The sequence below is a fragment of the Oenanthe melanoleuca genome, chromosome 1, assembly GCF_029582105.1.
Source record: "Oenanthe melanoleuca isolate GR-GAL-2019-014 chromosome 1, OMel1.0, whole genome shotgun sequence".
Classification (NCBI taxonomy): Eukaryota; Metazoa; Chordata; class Aves; order Passeriformes; family Muscicapidae; genus Oenanthe; species Oenanthe melanoleuca.
The window spans coordinates 29,891,351-29,915,789 of record NC_079333.1 but is presented as its reverse complement, the minus strand read 5'-3'; the positions used below and the strand labels follow the sequence as shown (position 1 = coordinate 29,915,789).

The 24,439-nt window shown below is 42.8% G+C and overlaps 3 protein-coding genes across 5 annotated transcripts in view; 2 read left to right on the top strand and 1 right to left on the bottom strand.

The window, feature by feature from the left end:
- INTS4 (integrator complex subunit 4) overlaps positions 1-1,562 on the top strand; it is a 31,956-nt gene extending 30,394 nt beyond the window's left edge. For both annotated transcript variants that reach the window (XM_056496529.1, XM_056496539.1), the window contains exon 23: positions 16-1,562. In XM_056496529.1, the coding sequence (XP_056352504.1) occupies positions 16-209 (194 nt within the window). In that variant the 3' untranslated portion in view covers positions 210-1,562. The remainder of the gene's footprint in view (positions 1-15) is intronic.
- A 4,816-nt stretch (positions 1,563-6,378) lies between these two features.
- On the bottom strand, positions 6,379-16,152 carry AAMDC (adipogenesis associated Mth938 domain containing). Of its 2 annotated transcripts, none has more exons than XM_056481970.1 (4): positions 16,088-16,152; positions 12,517-12,667; positions 8,170-8,265; positions 6,379-7,427 (listed from the first exon to the last, which is right to left on the bottom strand). In XM_056481970.1, exons 2-4 carry the CDS (start codon positions 12,646-12,648, stop codon positions 7,287-7,289), a joined length of 369 nt encoding a protein of 122 aa, XP_056337945.1. In that variant the 5' UTR covers positions 12,649-12,667; positions 16,088-16,152; the 3' UTR covers positions 6,379-7,286. The 2 variants fall into 2 exon arrangements, with proteins under 2 accessions (XP_056337945.1, XP_056337936.1); XM_056481961.1 differs by lacking the exon at positions 16,088-16,152 and adding an exon at positions 15,791-16,072.
- A 119-nt stretch (positions 16,153-16,271) lies between these two features.
- Positions 16,272-24,439, top strand: part of RSF1 (remodeling and spacing factor 1) — a 64,123-nt gene continuing 55,955 nt past the window's right edge. Inside the window, exon 1 of the mRNA XM_056481947.1 lies at positions 16,272-16,649. Coding sequence (XP_056337922.1) covers positions 16,448-16,649 — 202 coding nt within the window. The 5' untranslated portion in view covers positions 16,272-16,447. The remainder of the gene's footprint in view (positions 16,650-24,439) is intronic.

Sequence of the window (24,439 nt, the reverse complement as noted above, 5' to 3'; positions counted from 1 at the left end):
TTTTTTTCTCTGCAGAGCCATGTCAGATTGAAGTGCGATTGCTTCTGGCTTACAATTCCAACAGGAGCAAAGCATCTACCAGAATTCCTAAATCTACCTGGAGTGAGAGCTTGGAGGCTCTCCCACCCTCTGAAAATGGCATAGAGGGGACCATCCCCTTTAGCAAACCTGTCAAGGTGTATATTATGCCCAAACCTGCCAGGCGGTGAAGGCTGGCACTGAAAAACCTTTTTATGGGGTTGTTGGGTTACATGAAAACAAGATGCTGTGTCCAAGAGAGCAAACCAAGCCAAAACAGCCTTTACATGCATAAAGGGAGTCAGATGTCAAAGTAAAGCTGCTGAAGAACAGTTGGTCTCTAAGCAGCAGGTAAATACAGGAGTTACTCAGCTAGTTAGGAGTGGTTTCAAGAAAAAGCTTGTTTTTCTATATTGACTCAACAGAAACAGGACAGTTCTCAGTCAGCATTCCAGTAGTAATTTCACTGGGCTTCAGTTTTTACCTATCAAAAGTCTTCCTCCACGGCCTCTAGGTTTTCTGCTATGTATTTACTATGTAAATGCTTGGGCACATAAATCAATGTTATTTTTACAATACTCTGAAGTGAAGCTGAGGAGTTTAGCATTTTGTGGGGGGTTGTTGGTTTGTTTCTGGGATTTTTTGGGTTTGGTTGTTTTAGTTCTGGTGGGTTTCTCTTAATGTCTAAAACTTGCATTTGTGCACTGGTACCTAATTTCCTAACAGAAAAAAATAATATTCTAAAAAGTACTATTGTTCTTCTGTGGGAACAGCACCTGGGAAGGAAATTGCCAGTTGCTGTTCTACATCCTCTACACCTGGTACTGAACCTGGTCCAGCTCTGGGGAGGGCACAGGTTGTTCATGGTGCAGGGGCAGGACTTCAGCAGGATGTGGAGTTTAACTGAGCTACAGCAGCAACAAAGCAGTTTGTCTCCTGTTGCACCTGTGTACTGCTTGAGGAGCAATGTGATTAAGTACCAGTTGGAAAATTTCTAACCACGGAGTTTTACAGGACCTGTTTCTGTGTTATGATCATGGCCTGAACCAGCCTTAGTGGGATGTGAAAATCTATGATTTCCAGTTCAGCAGCACTTTGGCACTCAGTCTTTCTTGTCAGGCAAAGCAGCCGAACACACTGTTCAGGAACAGCTGGGCAGCTTGTCAGTGTTCCCTTCTGGAGGTGAGCTGGGAGTACAGAGGGACAAGAATTCAGTTAAAACATGATCCTTCCTGTTGGGAAGTGTGTCTGTGCATTGCATCTGTGTGCCAGGCTTAGTGGACTGAGCAACCTCTTATGATTTGTAGCAAAAAAGGATTTGTACCAAAATCCTTTGGTAGGATTTTTTAGGAGGACCCAATGTGTGAAACATTCTAGTGCAGCAGCCAAATGTTGCCTGTGTTCATGAATCAATTTGGGTTTTTTTCTTTTTAAAAAGAAGTATATTTTTAGCAAGTGAACAAAACAGTGAAGAAATACTTTTCAGTTGTATTTAGTGTAAATAACCCCTTACATGCTTTCCTACAATAAAATTGGGAAACTCACGCTATTCTGTTTCTTTTTTATAATATGAGTGAACATGGATGCCTGCATAGTCCTTGGCTGATAAGATCACTGCATGTTTTTTGTGATTTAACCTTTTAGCCCTGGTAAGTTGTAGCCCAGAGGCTCATAACCATAAAACTTTGCTGTTGCTTTAGGTATTCTTGAATTAAATTTACTTTCTTAGTTCTGCTCTTACAAACTCTTTTTTGGTGTTTCACCTTTAGGATACTGCTTTGAAAATTTCCTGCCCATCTGACAGCTGAGTTGTTATCATCTGACTTGTCTTTGGCATCCTCAGTTAAGTTCCCAGCAGACAGGGCTGATGTATCTCTCATTAGGAAGCCGTGTCTGGGCAGATATTTGAGAAGTTCAGTGAGCTCATTACAGACTTTTTCTTTTTTCTTCCTCTCATTTTTGCACTTCACCAGTATTTCGTGTAGTTTGTCATCTCAGTAGTGTTTCTAATTTCGATGGCGTCCATAGGATACAAACCACAATGGATGCTATGGTAGGCACAGCAAATACTTTCAGTATCAAAATTTTGGCATCTTTCTCTCTTTTGTACTGGATAAAATTTCTAGTGTTTTGTTCCCCTCGTGCTGTCCTTGACCCCCTTCCATAGAACATACCAGGCAAAGAGTGAGTGCCTTCTGTGTTGCCGCCAAGAGTTAAATACTGCAGGGCTGTGGAAAAGTTCTTCCATCTGTAATTTCAAGATGCTTAAAAGAAGCTGAAAATTTAGGGCTGCTATGAACATTTCCAGTCTGCTAATGAGAGCACTCTGTATTTGGCTTCCCTTCTGTAGATTTTTCTCTGATTTCTGGTTTGGATCATTGAAGAAATCACAGCTTCTTTCTTCCTTCAGTTTCACTTGTGTAAGCAGATGACTAATTCATCATCTAATCTAAACCTTCCCTCTTTCAGGTTAAAGCCCCCCATTGTCCTAACATGCCCTTGTCAAAAGTCCCTTTCCAGCTCTCTTGTAGCCCCTTTAGGTACTGGAAGGAGCTCTGAGGTTTCCCCAGAGCCATCTCTTCTCCAGGCTGAACAATCCAAGCTCTCAGCCTGTTTGCACACCAAGGTGCTCCAGTCCTTTCAGCATTTTCATGGTCTCCTCTGGACTTACTCCACATGTTGACACCCTCATGTTGGGGGCCCCAGAGCTGCATGCAGCACTACAGGTGGGGTCTCACCAGAGTGGAGCAGAGGGGGAGAATCCCCTCCCTTGCCCTGCTGCCCAAGTGCAGCCCAGAAAGGCAGCTGAGTCCTTTGGGCTGCCAGGGCCCATTGTTGAGTCATGTTGAGCTCTCACCCACCAACACCCCCAAGGTGTTGGCCCTCTGGGCTCCTCTCAATCCACTCTCAACCCAGCCTGTATATGTGTATGAGACTGCCCATTTCACACCGTGTTCCAGTATATGGGGAATTGGAAATTTGCATAAAAAGCAAGAGTTATTGTAGTTGTTGAAATCCAGATGTCGGCTTTTTCTTCCCATCCCCAGGTTTGAGCCATTAAGGTTTTTATGCTCTCAAAAATACCAGAGTTCATGCTCTTTGTGTTGTCTGAGGCATTCATGCCATTCACCCGTTGTCCTTTAATTCTGGATAATTGTTGGGCTTCTGCACTGCAATAGCCTATAAGATGATTGATCTCAGAATGAAAAGAAAAACAAAGGGCTCTAGTCACGCACAAAGCCAATTTGCATCTTTCATCTCTGTTGAAGGGGGAATAGAGGACTTCAGATGACAGTCACCCAAGTATGGGGAGTTTCTGTTCTCTCAGATGATTCCAAGTGTAGGAACAGTGTGCCAATACAGCTGCAGCCACAGGGAGATTGAGCAGTCTACAAAGGAAGGGCAAATAATCTGCTAAGAACAGGTGATGTTCAAACACCTCTTACCTCTGCATTGTACCTCCTAGTTAGATGGAAGCAAGAGGGAAAAGAATCTGGCAGAGCAAGGAGAATGCTGACCTCATGTGAAAGAGGGGTAGCTTAGTGGTTTGAAAATGTGTTGTCCTATCTACCATTAACTTCCTGGATTTAATTTACATAAGGCATCTGTGTATGTGGGAAACCCAGCTTTGAATGCTTTTATTGGGAAATTCATATCCAGATTGCTGAAGTCCACTGAAATTCATTAGGCAAATATGAAAGTAAATAATCCAATTACTGACTCAAGAGCTCATAAAACAATATGTAAGTGTACTGGGAACAAAGTTGAAGCTTATGAGACATTAACTCAGACCTGGTGTGGCTTTCACCTTATTTTAAAAAGGACCAAAAAAAAGCAAATGGGCAGGGACACTCACTGCAAAAAGTACAAAGCAAGTTCTTGGGAAGATAAAGAAACAGGGCATGCATTTAAATCAGGACTGAATCATTCAGGTTGGAAAAGACTTCTAAGACCATGGAGCCCAACCATAAACCCAGCACCACCACACCCACACTAAGCCATGGCCCCAGGTGCCATATCCACACGCCTTTTGAACACTGCCAGGGATGATGACTCCCACCACTTCCCTGGATACCTGTTCCAAAGCCTGGTAACACTTTCAGGAAAGAGATTTTTTCCTAATATTCAATCTAAACCTCCTCTAGTGCAACTTGAGGCTGTTTCCTTTTGTCCTGTCACTTGTTATTGGCACCTCACTAGCTACACTCTCTGGCAGTTGTAGAGAGTGATAAGGTCCCTCCTGAGCCTCCTTTTCTTCAGGCTAAGCACCCCCAGCTCCCTCAGGCCCTTCTCATCAGACTTGCACTCTCCACCATGCTGTACTGGTCATCGTCTAGGGTTCAAGCTCAGAGACATGGATTTTCCTCTGGAATCCTGTCTTGCTTGTCTAAGTTATAATAGTTTTTTTCATCTTATTTCAGTGGCATCTTCCATTTTATTCTTAGTAACAGGCACTGGGAATGCAGAAAAGGCTGTCTTTTTATTTTATAGTTTGCTAATGTGGTATCAGTGGGACTTCAAAATATGAAGTTTTAAGGCTTGTGGATGCCAGGCTTTGCACAAATGCTGCCCAATGTCCCTTAAAAATGCTGGTCATGTTGCATTTGGTGTCTGTGAGCCTTTTATGGCGTGTTTCTCCCGGCTGCCAGCTCACACATGCTGCTTCACAAAGATAAAGGCTTGGGACTGACCCACTCGGCGGCAGAGCAGCTGGGGTGGAATCTTCCTGGCTCCCAGCCCAGCCGCAGCTCGGCTTTAATTTCAGCGTCAGGGTGGGAGTTCACTGCCTACTGGGAGATCGTTTTCCTGGTGGGAGGCAGAGCAGTGGTGTATGTGAGAAATCCTGCCTTATAAAAGTGCATTCCCATGATTTGGGCTATGAGCCCGTAATTTTAACAAATTATTTATGGCTCTAGCTGAAAGCAGCAATTTAACAAAGATACCAGTTTGAGTTCTGCTGGAATTTTTTGATGAATCAATCCCAGCTGCTTTCACCATCTAGCAAAGCAATTTCAGGCACCAAGAAGGAAATCGGGCTTTCAGTGACTGGAGCAGCCCAAGTGGAACAGACGCTGTTGTGGGAACTGACAGTGCTGACTCAGGAAGCTGTGACGAGAGCAGCAGGAGAAGACATGGATGGAAAAGGCTTGCAGCAAATTATCTCCTTGTTGACACCAAAATTTTGTACTGGTGAAACTTAGCAGTTTACCTTTAAAAAAATATATCCATTTCTTTGCACACTGCAGCTCCCTGTTTTGGAAGTGGAATCTTCTGCATCCTACTGGTTGCCAAATGAAGGGAAGAATTAAGAGGCTGCAGCACAAAGCTGGGTAGGGTACACCTCAGTCACCTGGCAGAGCAAAACAGGCTCTGCTCCCCGACAGATCGTGTGGCAGCAGCACTGTGAGAAGCCCACAGTATTTGTCTCAAGGCAGGACCTGAGCTAGGCAGTTTTGGGGAATGTGGCATCACCATTAATGTGCCCCATTAACATAAACATATGTTACAAAGAAAAAATTTAAAAACAAACCTGGAGGAGAAAGATAAGGTGCTTGCTCAACTTCTAACAGTGTAATGCGCATGGTTCCATTTTTTTAAGTACTGCAGTGTCCTCTGAGCCAAAGCATTACAAAGCCTTTTCCCATTTGAGGCTGCCTTCAGGCCCAGAAGCTCATAACATAACACAAATACATGACCACGATCAAGAGTCAAACCACCTTCACTGTCAGATAACATTTAGCACAAGAAATCTCCTCACTCTGTGGGCTGGTAGGAACTCATTCTGCTGGCATTCCCTTGGGATGACCACAGTCTTCTGGGTCAGTAGTTCACCTTCTCCTTCACACCAGGCAAGTTATGCAGAAAAATGTCACAGCAGCTACAATGAGCATTATACCAGCTGCTGCATCAGACAACACAGATGCAGCTGGAAAGGCAGTTCCTGCTGGGTTATGTAAGATTTTGCCTCAAATGTAGCTACACAAACAGAAAACATTGCTGTAATTAGGAGACTGCAAGATAAAACTTTCACTTTCCCTTTGATTTTACATCACTTAGTATTTTATCAGATAAAAGGTTCTAAATGATTACTAGAGCAAATAGCAGAAAAAGAACATAGTATTTTGTGCATCTTGGAAAAGTTACTGTGCTCTCCTATCAATCTTAGCCTCTCCACTACTGCTTGAATAGCTCCAAGTGCCTCAGGGCTTTTACAGCTTCATCTTGGTACTTTCATTAATACACACAGAATTAATATGCACAGAACAAGAAATGGTGAGCCTGGTGGGAAAAAAAACATACAGTAGGTAACTTGTAACTGGCAATATTGATAGAAGCCCACCAAGAATCGCAGTCAAGAGAATTGTTTAAATCTTCAGTGTAATAATGTTTGTTGGCACAACACTTAAATCATCAGATAATGATGACCAGTAACAATTCTCACATGCATCCCCAGCTTGCCAGCAGTGCCTTGCTAGTAGCAATTCAGACTGATTTCATAAAGATCCATGTTTTATGCTGTAAACTCTAGTTTTGTAACACGCCTTTCTGATGATTTTAAGCATGTAGGAACTTCTGAATCGATATGTATTAGACAAGTCAATCCTCACAACTGGCAATTAATAAGAAAATTCTTCAAGGCACAGGTTTTATGCTTATACCCTGTTGACATTTTTCCCCTTTTTCAGGCTCAATTAAAAATTTAAATGTGCAATTAAAATTTTAAATTGGCAAATATCCTGACTGAGATCACCTGCAGAAGGTAAAGTTGTATGTTCTGGGTTTGCTTTTAAATTTATTATATTTTTATCATATTTATCCAGTGGTGGTAAAGTGCTTCTTTACCACCTCTTCATATCTACTATTTAATTGTGCTCATCAGGTGTTTAATGGCTGCATTCCAGTAGCCAGTAATGTAATTTGGGGCCTTTTTCTAATAAAAGTATTCTAAACACAATCTCCTGATTTAGTCAACAGGTTGTGAAGAAAAGTTAAATAACAAGACTATGGACAATCTTCAGAAGAAAATTAGGTCAATCTCAACAATACATGGAAATGATTCTGTAATTAAACAATTTAATTACATTAACAGCCCCGATCTTTGTGAGCCCTCAATTTGTTTAAATCCTGAACTACTAAATTGTCTTTGCATTTTCGATTGTCAGTGCACATATGCCTTGGCAGGTAAGTTCACACTCAGCAGAGTGCAATTAGATTCAGCAGAGGTGTGTGATTTGGCTGCGGGCCGGGAAGGCAGAATGAGCTGCGCTTCAGCAGGTGGAGTGGAAGACGCCGCCCACTTTGACACCCTGAGCAGCCAGGGCATTGTACTCAGCCACAGCCTTCTCCGTTTGCAGCACCAGCACGTCGATCCCGTTCTTCTTCAGATAGTCCACAGTGGATGCTGGAACCTCAGAGGGAAAGGGAAATCACAAAAGCAAGTGTCAGATTCTTTTCCCTTAAACTGTAAGAGAAAACGAGGTACTGATGCCATTTGTTAAACATGACTTAAGTAACTGCCAGTAGCCAAAACGATAATGCTCAGATAGCTCTAAGATTGATTTAATTTTTTTTCTCTTCAATAAAGCTACTTTCATGCACACACCTCCCCTATCTCCTTAGCACACTTTAAAATGCAGTCCTCCCTTGCAAAAATAAATGGAATTGGAACTAAAGGAATTTAATCGAAAGAAGGTGTTATCATCACACCAGAAAGCTAAAGACTTGCTTCTCACCAAATAAAGCTCAGCACTTCTGATCTGAGCTTTCTGTAGGTAGTTTATCTGCTGAAATGACACACCCTGGCAACAATTGTGACAAGAATGCCTAATTACCTAAGTATTTACAGCAGGCTAGAGAGCCAGTTATAAGCTATTGCAAGAGGAGGGGACTAATGGCATTCTCAAAAATTCTGCTTGTTTCAGTTGCTCCTGTATCAGAACATAAACCTGTTTACTGCTTGACATTGACACAAATACAGAGGAGCTCAAATGATGTTTCTTTCAGGATCTGAGGGACCCCTGACAGGAGCTCATGCACACTGATCCTCAATTTTTTTCCTCTCAGTGAAGCATCATCGATTTATTTTTTTTCCCTCCTAATCAGAGGGAGAGGGAAAACAAACAGTTCTCTTGTCACAGAACAAAAACCTACCTGCAAAGCCTCACTCATGCCACGACCAATCACCACAGTTTTAACACCCTTCTTGACGACTTCTTCAAGGTCAGCTGGCTGCACTCCTGGAGAATGCTAAGTGTCAGGGAAGGAAAATAATAGTCTGTGTACTGACAACATCAGCCTGGAAAGCTGTGTCTGTGTGTCCTGAACACAGAGCAGCAGGGTGAATTAGCAGAACCAAAATGTAACACAACCCTCTTCTGTGCATACATACAGTAGATAACATTAGAAACTGAAAAGGGTGTTTAATAGGTAGATGAAGGATGATAATTAATTGATTGATGGCAATATTATAATTCCTTATTAAACAGTCAAACCAAAAAGATGCATTACACATTTCTAAAACATTTATGTCCAACTTCTGGCATTTTTAAAATATTAACAGTTAAAGTGAAATCAATAAATTGCAACAATACTGCTGTTTAATTTCAAAATAACAAAGTCTACTTGTAAGAAAGATTGTTGCAAGCCAAAGTTTACTCACTTCAAATACTAAAATAAATAAAATAACTCCTCAGATAATTAAAATAATTAAATAATTTTCTTGTTTATTTTGCAAATCTCACAAAGGAGGACTGAAATATATTGGACAGCTTCATTTCAGTTAACAGCTTCCATTTCTGCACTATTCTTTATTCTGAGAAAAGAATATTTGAAACCAAACTCCTCAACGAAAGAAGGAACTTTCACAGCACATTAACAGAGGTTTTAAAAAGGACACCCCTTTACTCCTATTATGCTTTAAATATATGAATACATAAACACACTTATAATGTTAGTATAAAACATTGTTACACTCATTCTCCTCCTGGATTCAGTTTCTGTAATTTGGCCCCTCTTTGGTGTGCATTTTTATTTTTAAAACATAAATATTATTTGTCATGTCCCCTCTGACCAGCTTTTTTTTTTTAAATAGAATTCTGAAGTTTTCTAGAGGTCTGAGTTTCTCACTTGAAGTAGGTAATGCCATGATGGACTCATAGAGAATGGAGCAAGTAAGACTTTTCAAGCTGAAACAAACACATGAGCTCCTAAAGTTGCAGGTGAAAAAAGCCTTCCGTGGTAGAGTGCCACTTGCAATGAGTGAATTAAACTCATTCCACAAGAAAGTCTTTAACATGGGTGACGTCTGAAATTTCAGTAACAGAGGTGATTCACCTTTATGATTCTCTGAGTTCACAGAATCATAGAACACCTCAGGTTGGAAGGGATCCGTGAGAATCATTCACAGGACTATCTTAAGCTAAACCACGACTAAAGAGCATCACCCAGATGCTCCTGGAACTCTGACAAGCTTGTGCTGTGACCACTTCCCTGGAGAGCCTGTTCCAGAGCCCAAACACCCTCTGGGTGAGAAGCCTTTCCTTAATAATACCTCATGTGAACATCCTCTTGCAGCTTGACTGCATTTCCCTGGGTCGTACTGCTAGTCACCAGAGAGGAGATCAGCACCTTCCCTGCACTGCCTCACCTCTGGAAAGTGGAGTCTGTGATGAGGTCACCCCTCAGCCTCTCTTCTCCAAGATGAACAAGCCAAATTAGCTCAGCTGCTCCTCATAAGCCTTGCCCTCAAGGCCTTCCAGCATTTTCATCATCCCTTGGAACACAGTCTAGCCTGATGTCCTCCATAAATTGAGGTGCCCAAAACTGCACACAGAACTCGAGGTTGGGCTGCTCCAGTGCAGAGCAGAGTGGGACAAGCACCTCCCTTGGCTGTGCTGTGCTTGACACACTCCAGTACATGTCTGGCCCTTTGGGCTGCCAGGACCAAAGGCTGTGCTACCCTTAGTCCATTTACATTCCATATCCACACCTGGAATGCAGAAGACACTTGAATAGGCAGAGCTTACTCAGACCAAATCACTCCAAGTACTTGTTTATGACAGAAGAGGCAATGCTTTTCCTTTGGGGATTTTAAAGTAGACTCAAAATGTAGACAACAAGAATTGGTATGTTTTATTGCAATTACAATAATTAGAATTCTGGGGAAGGTTTGCTGCCATGTGAGAAGCACTCCCGAGACATTAAAGCCATAGAACAAAAGGATTTTCTTTGGTTACATAAGATGCTTTGATGCTAGTAAGAAACTTGTGTTACTACAGGAAACATGTAACATGATGAAATAACTGTATCATTGTTGATTTGACAGCAGATTTTCTGGCCAGTTCTGTTCTCTGGCCCTCATTTCAGCAATACCTACTTCTTTTCTTCCACCATTAGCAGAAAGCACTGAAATGCAGCCAGCCAGGGAGAGAGGGTGCCATTCATCCCCAAGGGTTAAGGCCACAATAACTGTTAGTGCTCAGTTACAGAACCTTGCAGGGCCAGTTATACAATTTTCCTGATGAAAGAATGCTCCACTAGACAGCAGTGTGACAGAGGAGGAAAGGAAGCAATTTATTCCCAACTAGAGCATAGGACATGACCAGCACTGCTCATTTTCCACACTTCAGTTCCAGCTACCTCCAGGAAAAACATGCTTAAGGAAAGAAGGCAAACTGTAGCTCATCATTTAAAAAATGGACAGAAAATGCAGCTGTTGAATCCTACTGTTTCTAGTGCTGACAAAATTAAATTTTTGACAGTTCTTCTCAACATTAGGAATGCAGTCTAGAAAAAGCCTAGTTCTATTATTAATATTTGTTGTTTGCTATCTATTTTAAAAGAAAATCACCTCACTCCTCAGCAGCTGCAAGGATAGAACTGACCTAAAGCAGGAGCTTTACAAGCAACTTACAAAATGCCTTTCTATAGATACCTATTTTTTACTTCCTGATTAAATAAAAAGGATGCCAGAAAACTTAACTCTCCAGAGAACCCAACTATTCTTTTTCTCCTCCAATTTTAATTTAACATTGACTAGTTTTTCAAGTCCTCTAAAGACTTATGGGTTTAAACGTTTTACTTGTGACAAGAAGATATTCCTCGCTAGAAACTTTCAAAAGAAAAGACAGTCTCCTAACTGTTAATAAGTGCCTATAATTTGAAACCAAAGTTTTCCACTGGCTGGAATAAATATAAAAATGTGATTGAGGTGGGAACCAGCTGGGACCTTTTCTGCTGTCTACCTGTTCTGCTTCTTCAGCCACATGCATAGAAACCACAAAAATGATATTGTCAAACAAGTAGACAGCAACTCTCACCACAAAATCCAGCCCTTTGTACAGCCAGTGAAAACTTATTTTTTTATAACTTGGCCATAAATGAAATACATTTTAAAAGGTTATGTACAGGGCTACCTTTTTCTCTGCCAGGTGCAGACATCTTTGCAAGACAGCAGCACCCTTCTCTTGGTGTTATATATTCTGCATAAACTGAACTCAGACAGGTTAAAAAAATTCTATTCTCCCAAAGACCACAAATGAAGTTGCAAACCCAAATGCTTTGCATTTCAGCTGTGTCAAAATGAGTCCAAGAGAGCTGCATCCTCTGAGTGGGTACAGCTGCAGGTGCTCGGCCTGGTCATTTTTATTTTGCAGAACGTTATTTTGTGCTTTAACTTTTGCTTTGAAAGCGTGGAACGTTTTTTTTTCCTAGCCAATTATCTATCCCAGTGCAAGTCCTAATATGGGGAGAATTATCAACAACAAGTTCCTAATGTAATATATGCTATACTGCTTCTAAATTTGAAACATTAATACTGCTCCATGTACTTTCATCCAATTCTGATTGCATTTACAGATAAACTTCAAAATTACAAGGGCAAGCATTTAGTATATGGCTATCAAGAGAAGTTACTGTGTGATTAGCCAGACCATGAGCTTTTCACAGAGAAAACATTGCATGAGACATTGTATCAGTATATTTTTCCTCTGAAATATGTATGAGGGACCCCAAGGAAAAGGATATAAACTAAACCACATGCAATGTTGTCTTCCAAACATGCAAGGTCAGTTACTGTCTATTTTTTTTTTTTTTTTACTTTTCATAATTTCTCTTCCTATCTCACTCAAGACAGCTTTTGTTTAGACAGTCTGAAGAGAGGTTGTTACTAGCATCTTATGGCACTTGCACTCTTAAGCAGATGAGGAATATTGTTTGAGAGCTCTAAGGTGTGTGAGAGTTGTCTGGTCAGGGTGGCTGTCAGAACTCATGGCAACAATTGCTACATCCTGTTTTGTGTAGGACATTGTGGGACTGCAGCCCTCTGACCCCTCCACCAAGTCACCTCCGAAACATACACTCAGTTCTTCCCAGGAAAATCTAATGGCTAGCTGAAAGAAAAAGGCAGCTCACTGAATCTCTGGCTGGACCTCTAACACTGCTGTCTGGGCCATTCTCAGAGTCCTGTTTTAAATGCAGGGTAGTAAACAGCAAACTTACATTAGTCCCGGTTTCTCTCCAATCCCAAGCCCGGCTTCCTCCCGGCCATACTTTGCAGTCCTTATATGTTGTAGAGCAGCCTTTCACCTTCATCTGACCCCAAGAAAGGGAAGCAATTTCAGGGGAAGACATCACAAAGTTGAACCGAAGTCTGGAAAAAGGATATTTAATACTTAACATCAGGCCAACATATGCAGCATGTTAATAAAAATAGAAAATTCTGTCCTCGCCCCAAGGAGCTAGGAAGGAAATGCTATTACAGACTTTATCCACGTGGTTTTGTGACAACAGACTTGAACTGAGGATCAGCAGATCTGTTGAATTACCAGTCCTCTTGGGGATTTTGTGCAAATAATTTTACTAAATCTGTTCAAGTATTGGATGTTCAACTTTTAAAACTATCAACAGGGATCAGGTCCCAGAATATCCTCTCACATCTGGGTTTTAATCTTCTCCCTAAAATGAACAATGAGGATGATAAAAATTTCCTAAAATATCAGAAATCTGCGCTATTTCTTTGGCTACTTTCTTCTTTTACCATTAAAGTGGTAATAAATGAGGTTAAAAGGAAATGCCAAACAAACCCAACAGTAAAGTCATGAACAGTCACTGCTATAGAAAACAAGACTTTCAGGGATGTAAAGGAGTTGAGCCTTCTCCCAGACACTGCTGACAGAGACCAACCTCCCAGGATAATTATACATCTAAATAAGAACTTGTCTAATTGTTTGACCTCCATCTTCATTGTTTGAACTTTAGTCCATTATTTCTAATCCTCTCTTTTGGGGACAAGTAGAATACCTTAATCTTTCTCCTTTTCACCTTTTTTTTTTTTGTTTGTTTTCTTGAGGACTTCACTCAGTATTTTTCTTTTATTTCATTTCAATTAAATCAACATCCCTTCAGTCACGTTTTCTAAGTCTCTGCTTATTTTCTCCCTTTTTCCTTTGGCAGCCAACCACTGGTACACATCTCCCTTTGATGTCTGTTGTCTAGAACTTGACAGAGCCTTATCAGCACTGCAGTAGCCCAACTGCTTTCTGATGTGTGCCGCAGTGATGTTGGGATCTGCTTCCACAATCACTGCTGGGCACCAGCAGGGCAGGGGCTCTGCCTCACAAGGCACCGTGTCAGCTCCCCACTAAAGCTTTCACCTCCTCACAGTCCCTCAGGAACTGCAGGCTGATTGGTGATCCTGGCAGTGAATGGAAAGAGAGAAATCTCAAGGTGGTCATACCCTGGAAATGCTCTGGACTAACATGGCAGCCCACTGACATGTCTCCAGGACAGAGTCACCTTTCTGCCTTTCCAATTCACATGGTCTGAAATCCACATTTTGAAGAAAACTGGATGTTTCTGCAGTAACAAGAGGTCCACCTCCGTCCAATCCAGAAAATCTCTGTGGCAGATCCTTCCAGATACACAGATTTTCATCCTTCAATTTTTAATTGTTTACATTCACCAGGAATTGGATAGTTTAAATTCATTATATGAACCCCGGCAGCACAGATTAAAGGCACTGCCCTTGCAAAAGATAAATCTTTGGATGACCATGCTTCCAGTCCTCCTGGAAGCCTCCCTTCCTGTCTTGCACATGCTACAAAAGATGCAGCACTGCCAGACAGGATGTGCTCTCCTTGGATTGCCAGAAGCAGATGTCAGTATCCCACCTAAAACACTGTATAGGGGAAAAAATGCATTACTTTGGATTCAGCACAGGACTGAGTTCACCAGAGGTGCTTCTCACACCAGGATAGTGGGGCAATTCTTTTCCTTCTCACTCCTGTGGGAAGTTAGTGGCACGTGTCCTGTCAAACAGGAAGCAAGGCAAGCAACAAGAGGGGATTAAAATTTGCTTGGATCCACATATTCTAGATTCTCTCATTGCATAGCCACAATGCAATGGATTCAAACAAAAAATTTTAAGATTATTTTTCTAAAGGTCTGCCTGAAGGGAGATTCTAGCTGAAGAAATAAACAGCAGTAGTCCCAACAGAATGAAATCAAAGAGTAAAGGTTGAATAAAGCACCCAGAACCTGGCTCTGAAGAACAAAAATAATTTTTGCCTGTGCTACTTTTCAAATGAAGTAGTAGAATTAGACCTCGAGGTTAGACAGAGGTGAATGAACAATTAAATGATGGAATATCACCTTCCCCAATCCAAACAGTATCACAAGGCTGGAACTGTGCAATCAAACAGGCACAAACTGCAAATGGAAGAAAAAGAATTCCATGCTATCTTTTCCAAACAGCATAAAAATAAGTAAATAGCAACAAAACTTACAAGGCACAAATAAAAATTTATCATCTAAAGCTATTTCCCATAATACTGCCAGAGATGAACAGTAAGGTCAGGCCACTTGAATAAATATTAATATCTTAGAGTAAGAATGGACTCATTGACAGAAGCTTTGGGCATCCTTTAATGTAGAGTGTGGTCCAATCACTGAAGAGCAGGAAAACAGTTCTTTAACAATTTCTTCTTTTAATTATTCAGTGTGAGAAATGTAAAGTATCAAAATATACAGTAACACTTAAGATCAAAAGAGACCTTGAATTAAATAACTTGCAAGTACAACCTAAAATAGCAATTTCTGCAAACCACTGTAGTCCAAACACAAAGTGAGGAGGAGCAGAAATGGCTCAGGACTCGACAAGCAAAGCCATGAGAGTTTAAAAACATCAGAAATAAAGGAAGCAGAACTTAAAAGGAGTCAAAATGCACATTTATGCCAGGAGACTATACTGAAAGAGAGAAATGAAGTGGTGGGTAAGGTTGGCAGAAGACAAAAGTAGCTGAGAAGGAAGCGGAAGAAAGCTGAGATTGAATTGCAGTTGGGCAAGCAGGTGGACTTTAAGATTGCCTGCACACCTTTCTTCTGCGGAGGTAACCAGCAACAAATGGAATAAAAGAGGTGAAGGAAAACAGTGCGCCAGACAATATTTTATTGAGACGCTGCAGAAGGAAAGGACGTTTTGTAAAATCCAAAGGGGCAGCCTGAGACTGAAGAGGATATAAGGGGAAATATATGGTACGTGGAGTTTTGGGCAGAACAAATTCCTGCAAGGTGTCAGAACACAGTGTGGTTCTCCAGCGCTGCCCTGGGGGCAGGGTCAGGAGGCAGGCGACTTCCCATTCCAGGGGATCCAGCAGCCAGAGGAAGGTCAGGATTAAAAACTGACAGCAGCAAGGCAAATGGAAAGGACGGGAGGAGTTTGATCAACTGTGTAGGGAGGGGGAAGGTGTCAAGTTCACGAAGGAGGAAAACATACTTTGGGAATTCGGCAATTCCATTTCGCTGGGGAGCCTTGTGACGGCAGTTAAGCGGGGAGGTGACGGGGATCCGGTGGGTAAGAGAAGAGGGGGAACAGCACTTGGTGACTGCAGCGGAGAGAAGCAAGGAGACAAGGGCAGAGAACCGAGAAGCACCGCGGAGGGGCGGAGGAGGGAGCTGGGAAGGGAAGGAGCAGTTCAGAACCCCCAGACACGGCCTGGCGTGACAAGGGGCGCCGGCCGCGCCCTCCCGCCCGCTCCCCTCACGCCGAGGGTCCGTCACGCGCCGCACTCACCGCCCCGCGCGCGCGACCCCACGGCCCCGCCAGGCTCCGCCTCCGCCCGGCCCCGCGGGGAGGGGGCGGGGCCTCCGCGCCGCCGCTCTCTCATTGGGTAGCGCTCTCCGCCGGCCCCGCCCTCTGCCCGTTCCGATTGGCCGGGCCGTCGGCCGATCCCCGCCCCTGCCCCGCCTTGTTTTCATTCCCCCTCGCCGCGCGCGGCGGAGGGGAGCCGGCTCGCGCCGCTCTGGCCGCCGCCCCCTGCCCTCCCCTGCCTTCATCGTACCCCCGGTGCATTCTGGGATAGTGGCGGCCCGGCCCGGCAGCGCCCCCTCCTCCCTCCCCCTCCCCAGCTCCTTCTCCATCCCCAGGTCCAAGATGGCGGCGGCGGCGGCGGCTCCTCCGGCCCCATCCCCGCCGCCCCCTGCCCCGGCGGGCCCGCGCTGCCCGGGCTCCTGGCCCAACTTCGCCGTTGTCTGCTCCTTCCTCGAGCGCTACGGGGCCCTGCTGGACCTGCCCGAGCTGCCCTTCCCTGAGCTGGAGCGCGTCCTACAGCCGCCGCAGGAGCCCGGAGACCAGGGTGAGCGACTCCGACAGCTCTCCCGCCCGCCCGCTCCGGGGCAGCGGCGGAGGGGCCCGGGGGGCGGAGGGGGGGCCGGGGCTGTCCCCCCCCGCCTCCTCCCGGCCCCGGGGGTGGAGCGCGCCGAGGGAGAGGAGGGGCCTGGGATTCCCGGGGGGAGGGGAGCCCTCTCTCCCTGCTTTTTTGGGGGGGGGAGCAGCTGTTTGTGTGTGTGTGTGTACTGGGGGGAGAGCTGCCTGCCCCCGCGGCGGGCACGGAAAGGAGGTGGGGGGCTTCCTCCTCCTCTCTCCTCCCTCTCAGTGCCGCCTGTGACCCCCCTCCGTCCCTCCCTTCCCCCCCCGTTTCCCTGGGTTCATTCCCTAGCTCTGTGCGGGTGGGACTCCTGCAGAAAACAGGGATAAGACGAAATAACTATTTTCGTTCAGCTTGGCACTGGTAGCCGGTCTCTCTTCCACCTCCTCCCTTCCCCACAGCTTGGGGGGCGCTTCACAGCCTCTTCCCCCGCTCCCCCCTGTATCTCTGTCCGTTTTTATCTCTCCCCCGAAACAAGAAGGGGACACTCGCACACTCGTATACAAACACACGGGAATGTCCTGATCCCCAGTGACCCCCCCCACCCCGCTTCAGCTCGGTGTATCTGGGATGAGGAATGGGGGTCACGGAGAAGCCCTGAGCCCCCCCTCCCCACACGGCTGCTGTTGTGGGCCGTCTCCTCCCCACAAACACAGACAGCCATTGTGTGCCACCTCCATCCCTCTTTTCTCCCCCTCTCCTCCTCCCCCATCCCCTCTTCCAGTTGCGGGGGGGACAAGCTGTGGCTGCTCGCTGCTGCTCCCCCGCCGCCACCTGAGACGTGCGAGGTGGAGGGATAGGTTATGCACTCCGCTGTTTGCTTTCGAGCTGCTCTCCTCTCCTCCCTCCCTCCCTCTCCAGTAGCAGGTTTGGTTGCCAGACTCTCTAATCCCAGCTGCCCGCGGTGGATGCGGGAGGGCCCGGGCCAAGAGAGCAGCCTGGGGAAGGAAGGAGGGCTGTGTGGAGGCGGCCGCAGGAATACGGAGGGGAGGGAGCTTGTTGCTCTTGATCTCTTGTCTCTGTTATTCGTTTGGTTGTTGCCTCTGCACTCTTGCCACATAGGGAGCCCGTGCGGCTCATGGCGCATGCTCGGCAAGGCCCCTTGGAAACTTCCTGCTGCTGGAGGAGCCCGGCTCGGGGCTGGTTTTGGTCCGACAGCCCCTGCTTTTCCCCCAAAACGCGCTCCCTCTCGCCTCCTTCCCCACCAAGCCCACCCTGTCTGGGCGGGGAAGGTGGGGGGAAGGGTGTGTGTGAGGTTAAATCGGCATGTAGGTGCTTCCTCATATAAAGGAAGTTGCATTTTGCTAAGCGCAGGTGTCCTGTCTGTGAATTCTCAACAGCCACTGCTGAGACAGAATGAAACATGATTAATGTGCTTTCTTCTCGTGTTGTCTGTCAATATGAAAGAGCTGAAATCTACAAAAGTCTTAAAACAGGGTTAGCTTTGTGGAAAACATATATTTAGATTCAATTCCCCACCACTCCTGTACCTCTTACATTATATAAAGGACTGCCTTGGTTTTGAGAAACCATTTAGAAAAAACGTTGTTTTGTTAAACTGTTTATTAATAAAAGCCACCAATACATTTAAAAGTTTGAGTTTGTAGTGAAAACAGTCATTTTAAAGCAGTGTCTGCAAAGAAAACTAATGTTCTTACTGTGTGGCATGAAATGAGTGGATATGTAGAAGTAATTTAGTTGTGTGAACTGCAGAAAAAATTATACTGAAAGGGTGATATAGTGGCTTGTGTTTTAAAAATGTGCATTTTATTTAAAAAAATGTCAAACACTGCAATTCCTGATGACTTTTAATTGCATGATAGGGGTTGTCAACAGGATGGTATTTACTGCATGATGCTTTTCTAAAAAGATTTGAAATTACTTGTCACAGAGTTTATTACTTGATTTGATACTTGACAATTTTTTAAGCTTTTCTTTGTATCACCCTTCCTGTTTGGCAAGGGACAGGTTATTTTCCCTGCTTTAAAATGGGAGCAGATGCAGTGTCTAAAGTACTGGGGTTCTTTGCTTGTGCCTGGTATAGCTGATATAATTATAGAGATAATTTTCATCTCTTAAGAAAAAAAGTGTGGAGGTGTGAAAAATAAACTCAGATAGTTCTTGTTGCTTTGTCTGATAAGTGAATATCTTGGATATCTTTTCTCTTGATAAAACCACCTTGGGTTTGGTTGGTGGTGCTGGTACCTGTTACCTGGTGTATTTTATACTTCTGGGAAAATGCCTGCAATGATTAGATTTCTTTACATGATTTTTTTACTTCAAGTAGTACTCCAGGTGTTGATTTTAAGTCATAAAGTTGCTAAACACTGATGGAAAACTGAAGGGGTTCTTTTTTTTCTGAACAGCTGTTATTTACAACTGTATGTAGTTTTCCTTGGAATGCAAAAGGATTTTGATTTCAGTTTGTAATGTACAGTTAGTTTCACTTTTGATACCAGCATTGCTTGACAGTCTATTTACAATGACATAATAAAATCTAAGGAAATAGTTATAGAACCTCAAAGTGTTGGGGTTTTTCTTCTGAAATTTTAGAAATTTGAGCAAGATTTAAATCTCAACTGTGACATAATACCTGTTTGTAACTCTTCATCATATTAATTTTGCAATCAATAGTTTGAGAATTTCCTTAATTATCTTTAAAACTGTTTTTTTGCTCAGCAGTTTAAAAACATGGGATTTTTTTGTGGGTTTTTTGTTTGTGGTTTTTTTTTTTAATTTTATTTTTAAAGCATGGCCAATATTGCCTTGTCTGAAGAGTTACTCTTGGGAGATGCCAGCAGAAGTTACTTCCTTTATATTAGGAGCCCCAAGGAGAACAAGGAGCTTAAGTTTGGATGTTGTTCAGTAATTGTATAACAGTAATATTTTCTTTCCTGTTAACAATTAGAACAAGTACTTGCTCATTATTAAGAAAGCAAGGTATAACCTTTCTGTACAGGAAGGGATGCTTAGCAGATGCTGACAGCTAGGAAGCTATCAGTTATTTCTTGGAGGGTTTTTAGATGTTTGTTATCACATAGACAGCACTTGAACTTCGCTGTATTACCTCTCGTTAAATGAGAATTTCAATGCAAATAGTAAGAACAGCAGTGCTCAGGTATGAATAGTTTTCAATGGTCATCTGGCTAATTGAGATATCAGATTAACCTGTATTAGTAGCATGTTAGATGCTTTAACCAACCATACACAGGTTGGAATTTAGTGGGTAGTATGAAACATACTTGATTGGGAAAATAAGAATGTATGGTGTTGATTTTACCCATTGCTATTGAATAGTGGAATAAGCTGGTAGATCTGGAAATAGTCTGCTACTCACAGAGACTCTGTGATAAAATAGCCTAATTTTTCTGGCTGGTGGCTCGTTTAAAAGTTGAAACCATTCAAAAAAAGTAATATGACCTATAGTTATTGCGTCAAGATTTTATTTCATGAAGAATAATTATCTTGCCTTTATGGGTGCTTTTTCTTGCTTTAAGTACAATGTTGTGATTTGAGTTGCAGTTCTGACAATCTTGGATGTCTTGGGAAGGAGTAGAGTGTCCATCAAGATGGTGACAGTGTTAGCTCACAAAATTTTCTAATTGATATCCCTCCAAAAGTATATTATTTTTTATAGGATTTATTAAAAAGCAACTGCTGTGGTTTAACCCCAGTTGGCGACTCAGCCCTGTGCAGCCACTCACTGTCCCCTGGTGGGATGAGGGAGAGAATTGGAAGGATAAAAGTGAGCAAACCAGTGGGCTAAGACAGGCAGTTTATAAGGGAAGCCAAAGTAAGGAATTCATTCCCCACTTGCCATGGGCAGGCAGGTGTTTGTCTCCAGGACAGCAGGGCTCCATCACATGTAAGGGTGGTTTGGGAAGGCAAATGCCGTGGTTACCAATGTTCTAGTCTTCTTTCTTCTTGCCCCAGCTTTACCTGCCGATTATGGCACCCTATGGTCTGGCTATCCCTTGGGTCATTTGGGGTCAGCTGTCCTTCCTGTGTCCCCTCCCAACTCCTTGTACACCTCCAGCCCCCTCGCTGGTGGGGTCGGGGTAAGGAGCAGCGGAAGATTTGGCTCTGTGTGAGCACTGCTCACCATTAACAAAAGCAACTTGATATTCACAGGTGCAGGTTGCCCAGAGAAGCTGTGGCTGCTCCATTCCCTACAAGTGTTCAAGGTCAGGTTGGATGGGGCTCTGAGCAAGCTGGTCTAGTGGGATGTGTCCCTGCCAATGACAGGAGGTTGGAATTATACGATTCTTAAGGTCCCTTCCAACCCAAACCATTCTAGGATGACCAACACTGTTTTGAGTACAAATCCAAAACAAAGCCCCATACCTATGAAGAATATTAACTCCAAGTCCACCACAGGAACCCATTATATGGTTTTAGCTGGAACTTCTGGTGGCTGAGAGCTGTCATTACAACCGTATTGTTGTACTATTAGGTTATAAACTAAGGTAATTATGCAGATCATGCTGCTTTATGCTGTGGTACTGCAAACCCTTTGCCTCTGCTTGCTTCCAAAGGCAAAACTGCAAACTGGAACACATTGTCACAGGAAAGAGTACTTGTTCTCCTTGTTCTTACAAACATACGCTGTAGTGGCTTTTTTGTTTGCTTGGGATTTTTTTTGTTTAGTTGTTTTTTTTCTTTGTGTTTTGTGATGTTTTTGTTTGGATTTTTTTGTTGTTGTTTGGTTTTTTGGGGGGAGAGAGTTATTATTGCAGTAGAAGAGAAGTTGCAAATTTAAGTAGTAAAAAATATGGTAGAGAGGAGCAAAAACTATATTTGTATTTAGGGCTGTGTTTAAAGAACCATGCTATCAAGTCACTACCTCCTTTGTGTCAGTAAATAGCTTGAGAATTGGTATAAATGTTAATTAAGCACTTGGTCTCTTGTGAATGAAAATATTAGTAGAATGTTAGCTTGCACAACAGAAATCTAATTTTATACTTGACTACGCAAAACACTCACTCGTTTGCCAGGTTCCCTGGTGTGTGAATGGGAGAACCTCTCCCGGAGGTGAATGGCATCTTCCAAAGTGTGCTAGGCTGCATTAGCTCATTGATTTTTGCATGCTTTTCTTAGCAGTGTGGCGTTTGATGTGTTCTTCATTGAAACGGTCACAAGTACACATGCTTTGTGTGTTCTTTCAGTAAAATTGCATCAAAATCTTGTTGGTGAAGACCATACTAAAGGTGGTCTTGAAAACAGCAAATGAATTTTGTGTGGATTTCCAGTCTGAAGCACTCTTCCATACTCACTGCAGCTCAAATTTCCTAATCACCTTTGACTCTTGGCAGTCACCCTAACAGACTGACCTAGCCTGGGAGATTGTTGCTTAATTACAGCATGAATGTGTTATGTTTGTTTGGAGTGTCGTAATAAAACCACTCTGCATGTGTTGACTGGGGTTTAAATGATTTAAAGAAAGACATGGTGAGGTGCAAATGCTTGGGAGGAGGTTCATTTTTCTGGATCTTTTCTCCCCTTTTCTGTCTTTATGAGTGCTTAGGTTAATGGCAGGCAGCTTATGGAAAATCTTTGCAAACAGATTGTAGAGAATGCCTGTTACTACATTGTAGACCTGAAAAAAAAAATCTTTGGGGTACCATGCTTCAAAGTAGTAAGTTATATTTTATAAGATGCTGTATTTTCCCTGAATCTCCTAGACACCTGAAACATTTTTTTTCAAATTAATTTGGCTATTAAAATAATTCGTTTTCAGTAGGTTGTTTGTTTTTTTTTAGTTGTCATTCCAATACCTCTGTAAAGCAATACAATGTTAACCTCAAGGATTCTTCAGCATTCTCTGAAGAAATTAACAATTAACCTTGATTTAAGCTGCTGAGTATGTATATATATATATAGGAGAAAGATGCCTGAAACTTTGCAGCTGTTTAATATAACAAGCAAAGGCAACTCTAATGATAAGGAGCTTTAAGTTCCAAATAAAAAGAGTAGTGAAAGGTGTTCTGTTAATGTGATTGATTTTTCTTGTATTTAATGTTTAATATCAAGCATGTTTATGTACTGTTGATCAGAAGTTACAGGGTTTGATGTGACTCTTGGGTAAAGTTGTGATACGTTGCAGTAACTCGTAATATTCACAGTAGCTTGATTAGTATAAAAAGTAGGTGGTAAATGTCATATGGAAGTACTATCAACATTGCTTCACTTAAAATTTAATAATTGATATTATATATAAGATTTATTCCTGGTTTCAATGGAGGAGTATTAATTCATGTGGTGTCTTCTTATGTAAACGGCCAAGTTCTGACATATAGTGTTGGTGGTGTTTGTAATGCTGGGTGGGTGGAGTTTATTCTCACATTATATATTGCTGCATCTTCTTCATTAACTTCGTATTAGGTGTGTGGCTATATCGATATTAGAAGCTTTCTACTGCCCCAAAACTGTATCAGGAGGTAATGCTTTTCATCTGCTCTGCAGGCCTGAGTGTTCATGTCTTTTCATACCCTTTCCTTTGTGAATAAGGAATTCTTAACTGCTGTTCTGAATCAGTCAAGTAGTTATCACCTTAATGCAGGCTGACCTGACTGTATTTGTGGAATGTAAGTATATAATAGTGGTGTCCTGCTGCATCTAGGGATGGAACCAAAACATTTATTTCAAAGCCATTAACCTACCACCTGTTAGTAAAACGCTGCATTTTTAACTTAGCAAACTAACTACTGGAAAATAAAAGCGTAGCTAGTGAACTTCAGAACTTGGTGCTTTTTTCTGTGATTTTTTTTTTTTTTACTGTGATGGAGGCTCTACCTTCATGTTTCTAAACACCAAATTAAATCATTTGTTGAAGCTGCTCAAGTGACTTGGAGCTGATATCCTCAAACAGCATAACAGGGTTAAAGTCTGGAGAAGGTAAGTAGCAGGGGATCATTCTTGCACGGACTTCATGGCAAATAAGTCTCTAATGCAGAATAAACTCATCTGGTCAGCACTTCAGTCAGTGTAGATAAATTTCATATTAAGGTCAATGTGCTACACATTGCTACAATCTACATATGCTTTTCAGTTATTAATTTAAGAAGTGAAGTTTACCTTGGAAATAATAATCTAATAACTATTCCTATTTCGTTAGTTTTTCTGTGGGGAGACTTCACACCTTTATGTGTGTTGAACTGGCATGTCAGCTCATCCCACTGTGTTTTCATATTGAAGCTGTTAATGCAGTTTTAGGTAGATTCCACATCTCATGATCCAGTGTAGATGTCAGGTAAACACTGTACTTCTGGTGAGAGAAGCAGTTCAGTCTCTTTCCAGTAACACTGCCCATCTGAAAGAGATGGCAGAATGCCATATGGAATGGAAAAAAGGAACATGGGACACTGCTTCCAGGCACAGATGAGCTTCAGAGCATCTGAAGCCCCCTTGAAAAGCTCAGTCATCCTAGGGGTTCTACAGATTCTGTTGGAGCATGTGCCTCTGTCAAGGAAGAGCAGTATGCTTTCAATAGGTGGCTTTATTGAATTCCAACACAGTTTGGATGGTACAGAACTGGAGGAAAAGCTTCTGATATTACTTCCAAAAGTCTTAAGGCTTACTTCAAGACAAGTGTGTAAGAACCAGGAATGTGGGTGGGAATTCTTGTGGCCGGTGTGAGATGGTGTTTAGTGAAAGAAGCTCCATGGCAGTGCTGTACTGTGATACATTTGTACGCATGTGTTGGAGAACTTTGTAAACTT